The sequence below is a fragment of the Mytilus trossulus genome, chromosome 2 (assembly GCF_036588685.1).
Source record: "Mytilus trossulus isolate FHL-02 chromosome 2, PNRI_Mtr1.1.1.hap1, whole genome shotgun sequence".
In the NCBI taxonomy this organism is placed as follows: domain Eukaryota; kingdom Metazoa; phylum Mollusca; class Bivalvia; order Mytilida; family Mytilidae; genus Mytilus; species Mytilus trossulus.
Window position 1 is genome coordinate 16,660,795 of NC_086374.1, and position 12,687 is coordinate 16,673,481.

Here is a 12,687-nt window from a genome sequence, read left to right on the forward strand (position 1 = left end):
CAGCCTCTTGATTTTATGTTAGGTTGGTGTCTCATTACAGTATAGTTATACGTGATGGTCTGGACTTGGGTCCTTTATGTTGTCATTTCTGTATTCTTTAAATGTTTAGGTTTACATGTATTCCTTATACCTTTAGCCCATTATTCTCTATTTCATATACTGTAGCACCTCATTATTTCTATTCTTTAATTTTTTGGGGTCTATTTTGCCTATTTTTTCTCTCTTTATATTTTCTCCCAATTATTTTTAATTCTGTAAAAACCCTACCACACCCTCGAACATGTAATGAATTCATTGTTATCTACACTCTGTTATTGTAAATATATATATATATACAATATTCCGAATATGCCCACTTTTAAATTCCCATATGTGATCCTTTAAGTATTGATTTTCATTCATAAGGAGGATTTCCCATTTTATATTTACTTGGTAAGCATAATCGTTGAAAGATAAATGACCTAGGAAACACGATCCTACATGACTTTATGACGTAATATTTTAGTTTACAGAAAATTTGTGTATTTTAAATCAGGTTAAAACGAAAGTAGAATGAGACATGTGTTTTATTTACATCTTGTAGATTAATAGATGTATTTGGCTGGATTTCTTATAATCAGACGTATACTTGTAAGTAACACTTATCTTTATTTGTATACCGAAAAATAACTTTATGTGATATATTAGTCCAAATAGTTATGACGTCTGGCAAGGCTATTTTATTTTTTTTTCTGGGACGCCTTCCTACGACGTTGTAGGAAGGCGTCCCAGAAAAAAAATAAAAATAGCCTTGCCAAACGTCATAATTATTTGGACTAGTGATATATATATAACGTGACGGTACCCAAACTGCACCTATTTTGACAGTTTTTTAACCTTCGTTTATTTTATTTCAGACAAAAGTTTTCATTATGTATTTATTTTGTAGATGTATCATTATTTACTATATGGTTTCACCAATTTAATTTTGAATCCATATGGAATCATAGAAAAATTGGTCTGAACTGACCTCCAAAACATCAAATTGAATGATTCTGTAATGAGGAGTACCCAAATTGCATCCATGCTTAAGTTTGCATCGTCAAAAGTCAAATAACAGAGCTTTTGTTTAATTTCTTCAAATATTTTTGAACAATTGGATATTAGTCCATGCTTACTTTTCATTTTTAAAGAAATGAATACTTGTAACATATTGTATTTGTTTATTTTAAAAAGATGAACATCAAGTTTTGTTGACGTCGCATGGTGACGTTTCCGTACATTTTGCTTTTTCAGTAAACCTTTCACCTGTTGATAAATACTGTGAACATTTTGTGTATATCTAAATATTTTTACCTATGTTGAAAGACGTGCATAGTATCAAATCATATAAGTACAAATTGTTTAGTCTCTATGAAATCTTGTAAGATTTTTGCTTCTATTTTTCAAAAATAGAAGCAATTTGGGTACTCGGTGCAATTTGGGTACCGTTACGTTAAAGATATGATAGTCCAGGGGATAAAATTTCACTAGAACAGACGTGACACACTCAACTATATTTTTGTATAATCGATTTCTTACATATATTATAAAATAGAACAAGTATGGACACAGACGCAAATTGTCAGTGGGGTTAAAGGTCGTTACAAATGTATTGAAAGCTAGACTGGAAATGTGTATTAACAAATTGAGTTGATGTGTACATGTCTTCATTCAAATGCATTCACTGATAAAAGGGGGGGGGCTTCAACTACCACCCCTCTCTGTGGATTAGTTGTTTGAGTGTTTGAATATGGAGTTTGTTAATAAATAGCTGCACTGTAAGCACATGATATGTCTTGATTCCTTTTAAGCTTGCTTAAAGGTTGAACTATTTTGTTTTGTACAATTATTAGTCTATTTGTTTTCTCATTTCATTTGTTTTATATTTGTCATTTTAAGGTCTTTTATAGCTGACTGTGCTGTATGAGCTTTTGTCATTGTTGAAGGCTATTTGGGGACCTGTAGTTGTTAATCTTGTTTTAAATTTTGGAATGTAGCTGAAGTCAACAGACTTAGACAGTTCACCCAAGTTTTATAAAATGATGTGGAAGTGTTTATGTGAATAATTGAGATGGGAAATGAGGAAAGTGTCAAAGTGACAACAACCCAACCATAGAGTAGACAACAGCTGAAGGCCTCCAATGGGTTTTCAATGTAGCCAGAAACTCCTGCACTTATAGGTGTCCAAAAACTATAAAATCCCTTCTTTTTTTTAGCATATATAAAAATTCATAACACAAAAATGTATAATCTGAAATTTATTACAATCAAAAGGGACCTAAGGTCAATAGTGTAAACAATTCACCAAAGTTTAATTAAAGGTGATGGATGTATTTTTGTGTTATTGTTCAAAATTGGAAAATTGTCTCTTTTTTAAGGATAAAATCTCTCTTCATAACATGGAAATGAAAATTCTAAAATTTATAAAATCGATGTGGAGCTTATGTCAATAGATATAAACATTTCAACATTTTTTTTTGAAAGTAGGGGGAAGTGTTTTCTAGTTATTGTTTGAAGTGTGGATGATGGACTGATAGACAACAGTATACTATATTATGTTGTGTGTGAGACATTGGTATAATAAAATGGTTTCGAATGAATAATGATTAGAAACTGTTTAATACAGTTATTGAGGGAACAACAGTGAAGAAATTCCTGAGATCAATGCGTTTGAATCCGAAGAATTCAATTTTTGTTGAAATGAAACAAAGTTCAATTTTTGACCCTTTGGATCTTAATGTAGACCAATTTGAAAAAGGGACAATCCTGTGCAATTGAATATTTCTTGCTATTGTGCAATACTGTGCAATTAAAAATTTCTTGCTATTGCACAATACTGTGCAATTGGAGATTTCTTGCTATTGTGCAATACTGTGCAATTGAACTTTCTTGCTATTGAACAATACTGTGCAAATGAAGATTTCTTGCTATTGCAGAATACTGCACAATTGAAAATTTCTTGCTATTGCACAATACTTAGTATAATAATTTTTGACCCAGATTTGGACCAACTTGAAAACTGGGCCCATTATCAAAATCTAAGTACATGTTAAGACTCACCATATCAAAGAACCCCAATTCGTGAAATTTACACTGATTCTGTCAGTTGAATGGACTAGAATGAGATAAGTTATATACATGATAGACATAAAGGTTTTTTCCAACAGTTGTACATGTGGTGTAAATTAAATTAGTTGTATTTTATGGATGATATATTTATGTATATACATGTATGTAAATCATTGGCTCTTCAACCAATGATATTTTACAATATCGATTATTTGTTTATTTTTCTAATGTTGGTATTTTTCAGCATACTAAAAATGTAATAACACAACACGAGCACAAGCTTGATAGGGTGTCCTCACACAGGGTTTCCGCTGGCGGTCCCCATTTTCCCAATTTGCGAAAAAATAATACTTGTGGCGATAAAAATTCGTCATTTGCTGAAGAATTTGGCGAAAGAAATATATAGAAAGATTTATTTTCCTCCTTCTTGTTTATTTACTTTTTTCGAGTTTCTCTGACTTTAACTTATCAGACAATACTGATCTAGATAGGTACACTGATGTTATGTGGCATGATGAAGTTCCCAATATCCCAACTCGTTGTTCGTTGGATACTATTGCTAACCGATTTGGTAAATTGCTTATACAACTGTGCTATAACACTGGTCTAACAATTTGCAATGGAAGACTTGGAAATGATCGAGATGGAAAATTTACATTTTGTTCACCTAATGGTCGCAGTTTAATTGACTATATGTTGGCTTCACCAAATGATTATGATAAAATTTCAAACTTTGACATTCTTAATATTAATGAATTTTCAGACCATTCACCCCTTGTGTTTGAAGTTGGTATCAAAACTGCTACAGAAGAAAATTTGCCAAAAGTATCCAGCTTTATAAAATGGGAAAAAGATAAAGTGGAAGAATATAAAACTAAATTGAACTTGCACAAGAACGTTATGACGGAGATTGTGGAAAATCTACAACAAGTTGGTGATGCAAACTCGGCGGTAAATTCTTTAACGGATATTATTTATAATTGTGCGTTTGAGGTGTTCGGTAGTTCAAGATTGACCCATGAAAAGGAATTTAATCAGACAGTAAAACATAATGAGTGGTTCAACCAAAGATGTAAATTTGAGAAAGCTCAGTTTAATTCAGTTCGTAATACTTTTTTACGTAATGGAAATGAAACAAACAAACAATTATATATACAGGCACGAACAAAATATAACAAGACTAAACGTTCTGCTAAATTTCAATATAAAAAATCGAAAGGTATTGAATTGTGCAAACTGGCAAAAACGGAACCAAAAGCATTTTGGTCAAAAATTAGACGAAAAACTAAATCATCGTGTAAAGTTGATGCGGACAGTATGTACAAGCACTTTAAAGCCGTTTTGGGTGGTGATCAAAAAGAAGTATCGTCAGATATTAGAAAATTAATTAACGATCCATGTGTGAATAATCTTACTATTGAAGAACTTGACTGCGCTATCACAGATTGCGAAATTAAAGACGCACTTAAAAACCTTCGCATGGGTAAAAGTCCAGGATTCGATAAAATCATAGGAGAAATGTTCATGTCCGATTCCGAACTTTTTGTGCCTATTCTACTGACGCTTTTTAACTTTCTGTTCGATAATGGTTATTACCCTGAAAATTGGAGTGATGGAATTGTTATTTCTGTGCCGAAAAAAGGGGACCTGTCAAACCCAAATAATTATAGACCAATCATACTTGTCAGTATATTTTCCAAACTTTTTACTTATATTTTGAACAAACGTCTTATAACGTGGGCTGAAGAGAACGAAAAGCTATTAGCAAACCAATTTGGATTCCGACCGAATAAATCAACAATTGATGCAATTTTCGTGCTTCATGGTATTATTTCTCATACTTTACAAAATAAAGAAAAACTATTCTGTGCATTTGTTGATTTCTGTAAAGCGTTTGACAATGTAGACAGACGAATATTATGGTATAAGCTTTTTAACTCTGGAATAAGTAGCAAAACAATTACTATGATAAAGTCGATATATGCAACTGTGCGCCTCCGTGTGAAAACTGATGGAGAATTTTCGGAAGTGTTTGAAAATATTTCTGGCGTGAAACAAGGGGAGCCCTTATCACCTCTTCTTTTTATATTTTTCATCAATGACATTGCTGAGGAGCTTGAAACAAGTAACAACGACGACTTCGTTTGTGTGAATGGTATTTTGATTCATCTGCTACTTTTTGCTGACGATACAGTTTTATTCGGTAAAACACCAGAGGCACTGCAGCTACTTCTTGATAAACTTCTAAAATATTGTTTAAAATGGAACATTGAAGTGAACAAAGATAAAACTGAAATAATTGTATTTCGTAATGGATGGCAACAAGTCAATCACAGTTGGTATTATGACAAGCACGAGCTCAAAGTTGTGAACTCTTTTGTTTACCTAGGGAATTTATTTCACTATAACGGAAAATTTCAGCAAACCCAAGAGAGACTATCGCAGCAAGCTAATAAAGCTCTTGCGTCACTCTTTAATTCATTTAAGCTGCTGTACATATCAACTCAACAGAAATGTGAAATGTTCGATAGTCTTGTTGGATCGATCTTAAGCTACGGTTCTGAGATATGGGGGTTTCATCATGCCAAGGACATTGAACAGGTTCATAATAAATTTTGTAGATTTGTACTTAAAGTTGGTAAAAATTCACCTATTTGTGCTGTTATCGGTGAACTTGGACATTTCCCAATGTATATTATTAGAAAACAAAGAATACTTAAATATTGGTTGAAAATTGTTACCAAGAAACCTCCTATTGTATTTGATGTATATAAAATGTTGGTTAATGATGCTGAGAATGGTAAAACAAACTGGGCGTCAAATGTTCGTACCTTGTTAAATGATCTTGGTTATAATTTTTTATGGTATAACCAAGAAAATGTATTTTTTTCATATGATGTTTTGAAACTACGCCTCTATGATCAGTTTATACAAAACTGGCGTTCTAGTATGTTCGATTGTGAAAAATTGGATATTTTGAAAATGTTCAAAATTGACTTTTGTTTAGAAAAATATTTACTTCTTGATGTCAATGTTAAACTCTTAGCACAACTTAGATGTGGTTCACTTAAACTCAACATTGAAACTGGACGATATAATAATGTGCCTCGTAATGAAAGACTTTGTCAATGTTGCAATATGAAAGCTATTGAAAATGAATATCATTTTGTAATGATTTGTCCAGCCTATAGACATCTGCGTTTAAGATTTTTGCCTAAATATTATTGTTCTTGGCCTAATATGTCAAAATGTTTATCACTTATTCAAACAAGTTCAAGGACTTTGGTATTAAAACTTTGTTGTTTGTTAAATGAAAACTGGAAACTACGGTCACAACTGATAAAGTAGATTATATATGGTACTATCTGTTTAATATGTGGTGTTGTTTTTTTTTGGGGGTTTTTTTTTTTTTGTGTTATTATTTTGCTTTCTGTTTTCATTTATATTATGTCGCTTACTATATTATATATGTTGTTGATGCTATAGCATTTATATTATATGCTGATTTGCAATAAACTTATTACATTATTACATTATTATTAATACTCGGAATTCACCTTGACGTCATTAAGATTTTGACAGAAAATCAATTATCAGCTGATTGCAATTTACAGCTATCGACAACCAAGGACTAATTAATAAAGGTGTTGATTGAATTGTTTGACAAAATGATATGGTTGAATGGCTTCCACTAAATGTCACATACAGGAGTTATTTACCACTTTTCGACTCACGTGTTTGAAGAACTCTTTTGACGTCTCCTCTCCATGTAAAGATAGTTTAGAAAAGAAAGCTGTTGTTGTGACAATAAATCTTAAAGGGCAAGAAAAATCTACGATTTAAAACTTGAATTATCCTTTGACTTTGATGTAAGTAATTGATCAGGGAGACTACTATAAAGTCGTTTGAGTGACACGCGTGTTTCAAGCAAGTTTTACCTCTCAACTTTTTCATTTAAGATGGTCAAGATGGTGGTTATGAAGAAAGGGGGGGGGGGGGGGGAATGCATTCTGGCGTCACAATTTCAAATGACATAGGATAACATATGATCTGTCCATATACATGTATGAGGGTAGAAATGGGGGTATCTTATTGAAGTATTCTTGCCAAATGAAGATTAAACAGTAATTCTTAGACATGACCATAAAAGAGGGGGATAGGACCTTTATCGGGACTCCGGGATCGGGTGTTTTTAAGCTCGGGATTATCCCCCCTCATAAAATGTACACTTTTTTCAAGACGATTAAAAAATCAGCTGAATTTGACAAATCACACTATTTGTTTTCCAAAAATAACCGTAATTGGATGGGGGTTCTGTGTATTCACATTATTTGAACAACTCTCCTTGGGCCGAGAAAAAAAAGAACTGTGTTTCAGGTAACCTGACCGACCCTGTGTTTTAGCCCCGACCCTAACTTTTTTAATGGATCTTTCAAAAAAAAAATAATAATAATTATCAACCGACCCTGTTTTTGACACAGGCTTCTGATAAATGACATAATATTTTTTCTCTCTTCCTTCCTCTTGCATAGAAAGCCAGTAAAACATTTTATTAATGTCAAAAGGTATTCCAAATAGGTTAAAATCCAAGAAATTTGCACAGCAGTTGCTTCAAAAACATTGCAATTGGCCCAAGACCACAATTAATGACCCCGCTTTTCGTTGTCGAATGTAGTTCCTTTTAATTAGAGTGTATTTTTCCTTAATTTTTATTCTTTCCCTCCCCCACTCATTTCTTAAGATTTTATTCCGTGGAAATGAAAGATGAGAGGTAAAATAATTTTTTGGATGTTGTATTTAAACTCATTTTGATATGGAATGAGTGATTAGGCCAAGTGCAAAAAGTTCATATTTACAGTTTATGGAACATCTCTTGACTTGTCCATAGGGGTATGGATGTATATTGGCTAAATTTGTAAAAGTGATTGCTTCAATCTTTCTGAATATTGGATATATTTTTGGACTAGTGCTATACATAAGACACACAACAAAAAATTTGACAAAAGTGCATGGTGCAATTTTTTTAATGATACAAAATGTTCTAAAGAAATGATAGAGAAATTAATTGTGGTCTGTGGCCAAATGGCACACTTCCCGTTTTTGAAACTAATTATGGATCCGGACTTGGAAAAAACATGATAAATACTCAATAACTCAAATATGAAATTTTGAATCATCACCAAAAAGTATACAGATATTAAGATTAATGTAACTAAGAAGTGTTTAAAGTTTTAAGCCATTATCAAGAATTGTTTTTGAGATACGGTGTGACATGTGAAAAAAACACCCCCCTGTTTAAGTTACAATGTGCCGTAACTCAAAAAGTTTTAATCTTATTTTCACCAAAAAGTATACAGATCATGTGACCATCATAAGAAACAACTATATTAAGTTTCATGAAATTTGGATAAGTCGTTCAAGTTATGGTGCCACATGTTTACGCTGGACAGACAGACGGACACCTGACATTTGTATACCATAATACGTCCCGTCTTTGACGGACGTATAAAAAGCAGTACTAAGCGTGCATGTTATGTAGAAACCTATTCAAAGAATAAAGTTTTATAACTTCTTAATGTCATATCCAATATTTATCAAAACCTAAAGGGGAGTTACATGTATCTTACTTCCTATATTTTTTCGTGGATGTCAATATACCTAATCGCTATATATTCCATACCGGATAAATTCTAAAATTACACAACTTTTTCATCCAGTTGAAGCTATCTGGGGGCCGTTGAAACAATTCACCATGCACAATACTTTTTAATGAGACCCGTTTTAACTTATTGTAAATACTTTAAACAAAATAATTTTTTACTTCAATTTTCAATTTCGAAAAATAGTGGATCATACTCCATTAAAGTTTCTTGATGATCGCTTTCTAAAGTTTTTCCTCCCTCAGCTCTCTAGTAAAAAAAACTTTATTTTCAGTCGCATGACCCAAACAGAAAGTTGTACATACAGTGTATGACTGTTTTTCCCAGATTGGACTAAATAGCGATAATTAAATAAAGTATAATTTCCGGGATTGTTGAAAACTTGCATTTTCATCCCTATCTGGTTTTAACAATCCAGACAGACAAATAGCAATAAGGTGTTTAGGAAAACATGACCTAAAACCTCCTTCATATTAGACAAAAAACATGGGAACTCATACTGAATGGTCAAATGTGTGCAATATGAAAATTTCAATTAAGATGGTAAAATCACAAATCAGCCGTTAATGTAAATGGACTTTAAGTATGACTTTGGAGCAAATTTAAAGGGAAATGACGGGGAAGGGGCAAATTAGATCTCAAGGGGAGCAAATGCTGTTTAAATTGGTAAGCGGGTTTTAAATATAGAGGGAAAGTGGAGTCATCTTTTTTGACTTTAGTTACATGTAAATATAACTTATGTAGACTTACCTTCTAATTCTATAGACTATTAAAAAAAAACCACACACAACTCGGAACTATTTCTAATTCACTTGGACTACTGATATGCAAACCTAAAAACAAAAACAAAAATATCATAAAATAGTGATTGAAAGATTCATAACACTTTGAAAGGATAATTCAGACACGTGACGTGTTACACGGGGAGCATGTTTGTTTACAAATAATAATGTCACATGATCGCGCACTGACCTCGCATGCTGCATCGCCCTTACAATTCACTAATACATGTACATAACCATTTTCATGCAAACATGCAACGTGAATGTGATTGGTTATCAAATAATACAAAAATAATGCATAAACCGTTGAAGAAGAAATTATTTCATCAAATAGATTGGATTTTCACTTTCGACACGAATAGGTCGAGTTGACATTCCTGTCATCGGAGATAGTATTGAGATAAATGGGATAAAACGGACCGTCAAAAAGGTCTAGAGAAGCACATCAGTAGAACCTTAACATAAATAAGTAATACTTACCAACATTTCTCTAATTGATAACATATAGAACTGAAATTTCACAAAAATACCGGTAAATAATTTTGTTGTGATGCTGGTAAATTGGCGCTAAATAAATATTCTTACTCCTATTGCTTCATGTAAAAAAAATGTATAGAATTGAATTCGACTAGTTCAGAATAAAAAAACGTGCATATGCAAAAGCCAGGTAATATGTTAATGATAAAGTGTGTATAAGTTTTCGTAAACGAAGTTACCCGTATACTTCACCAAGAATTACATTTGAGCGCAAAGTTCTGTATGTGTGATAGATTTGGTTGGTTTATGTAACATAATTTAGACTGGGATCCTGGCTAATCTTTATCTTACGACGCGCAGCTAGATTGGGCCGGATCCCAGGCTAATGTAACATCGTAGAACTCAAGGTAACGGATTTTTTTGCGTTGCTATTAGATGATCATTAGATGATTGAGGCCATCTATTTTTATTGCGGGTTCCACCTGAGACTACTATAACACATGTGTTATAGTAGTCTCAGGTTCCACATATTTAAATCGGAATTATAGAAAAAATGGAATGTTGTGAGCAGAATCAAAACAGAAATGATGAACACTGCAACATTTCCAGCAAAATATAAATAGGATGGAGGATCTGTGTATTCACATTATTAGTAAAACTCTCCTTATTCATGTGAAGCGTGTGCTTTACATCGAGGTTTATTCTTTACATCGAGGCTTATTATGCTAATCATTGACGCCACAGTACTTCAACCAATCAGACAATGTTTATTTGGGGCATTCGATCGATTTTTACTCAGATTTTGGAATATTTCAATCGAAATTATAGAAAAATGGAATGTTGCTGGTACATATAAAATAGAAAATGATGAATACTTTTAGCTAAAGATAATTTGGATGGGGGTTCTGTGTATTCACATTATTTGCACAACTCTCCTTACTGATGCCATATTTTGGAATTTCCGTGACCTAAATGGTTCGCGAAAATTAATATTTTTATATATAGTAAATAGTAACAAGTGTGGACACAGATGAGTGTGGATAGTATGTTTGGATGTTTGACAGTGTCTCATGACAAAAGGAGTTCTATGTTTTTCCTTTATGGTGTTATTTTTTTGTCTATCTGATGAGTTAAGCCTTTTTTAACTGATTTTTATAGTTTGTTCTTATGTTGTACTGATATACCACTGCCCCAGGTTAGGTCCCACTAACATGTTTAACCCCGCCACATTATTTTTGTATGTGCCTGTCCCAAGTCAGGAGCCTGGTTGTCGTTTGTTTATGTGTTACATATTTGTTTTTCGTTAATTTTTTTACATAAATGAGGACATTAGTTTTCTCGCTTGAATTGTTTTACATTGTCTTATCGGGGCCTTTTATAGCTGACTATATATGCGGTATGGGCTTTGCTCATTGTTGAAGGCCGTGCGGTGACCTGTAATTGTTAATGTCTGTGTCATTTTGGTCTTTTGTGGATAGTTGTCTCATTGGCAATCATACCACATCTTCTTTTTTATATTATTAACTGTGTTGCACGGTGACAACCAACCTGAGCATTAGAACTGTTATTTATTTAATTATTTTTTTTTATGTCAAGACAGGCATAGAGGAGACAGTAATAACACTAGTTACCGAATGATTATGATAGAATATGTTCTACATCTTTGATTTTGGATACATTTTGTATCTAGGAGAGCAACACATAATAGATTAATTTTTTCACACGTTTTTTTTCTATATGGGAGATGATATCTAGATTTGAGAACATGATATAAGGAGCCTGTAACTCGGTGATTGTCGTTTATTTATGTGTTACATATAAGTTTTTTGTTTATTTTTTTTTAACATAAATAAGGCCATTAGTTTTCTCGTTTGAATTGTTTTATATTGTCATTTCGGTGCCTTTTATAGCTGATTATGCGGTATTGGCTTTGCTTATTGTTTATGTCCTATAGTTGTTAACTTCTGTGTCATTTGGTCTCTTGTGGAGAACTGTCTCATTGGAAAGTAAAGCATACCACATCTTTTTCATATGTATTTGCTTACTATTGGTATGGTTCACTAGATTTAGTTAAAACAAACTTAAGTTAAGACTAAATAATTCTTCAATGTTTCCATTTGTAAAAGGGCATAACCCTAGAATGATAATCAAAGTGCTTGTAACCACTGAATGGTTATTAAAGACTGCTTTAATTTATCAGTTGGTAGTAAAGTGAATTTTGCATTGTATATTGTATAAAGCATTAATTTAAGTTGATTAAACTACTATTCTGGACAGAGAAAGACAACTCTAATTTTCAAAGAAGATTTCATAAAGCATTGGTTTTAGGTAATTCAACAACCATTCTGGACAATTTGTGGTCTCGACTCTACAAACATGCTTGTTTTTGGCCCTCAATTCCTCGACTGTTTGCCCCAATAACCCTTTAAATATACCCCAACCTTCTACTTATGTTATTAAACATTCATGGTACAATTTCAGAGCAATTGAAATACTTGTACACAACTTTTTGTACTGACACTAAATTAATGCTTGTTTTGGGCACCTTTGGAACCTAAACCTTATGGACTATAACCCCCAAAATCAATCCCAAGCTTCCTTTTGTGGTTATAAACATTGTGTTATAATTTTATTTATTTTTTTTTGCTTATAGTTAAGTTATTATATGGAAACCATCT

At 32.5% G+C, this 12,687-nt stretch overlaps 1 protein-coding gene across 2 annotated transcripts in view; it reads left to right on the forward strand.

Moving 5' to 3' along the window:
* The first annotated feature begins 486 nt into the window (after positions 1-486).
* The window catches only part of LOC134706607 (DNA ligase 1-like), a 45,430-nt gene continuing 33,229 nt past the window's right edge, over positions 487-12,687 (forward strand). For both annotated transcript variants that reach the window (XM_063565699.1, XM_063565700.1), the window contains exon 1: positions 487-630. In XM_063565699.1, the coding sequence (XP_063421769.1) occupies positions 592-630 (39 nt within the window). In that variant the 5' untranslated portion in view covers positions 487-591. The remainder of the gene's footprint in view (positions 631-12,687) is intronic.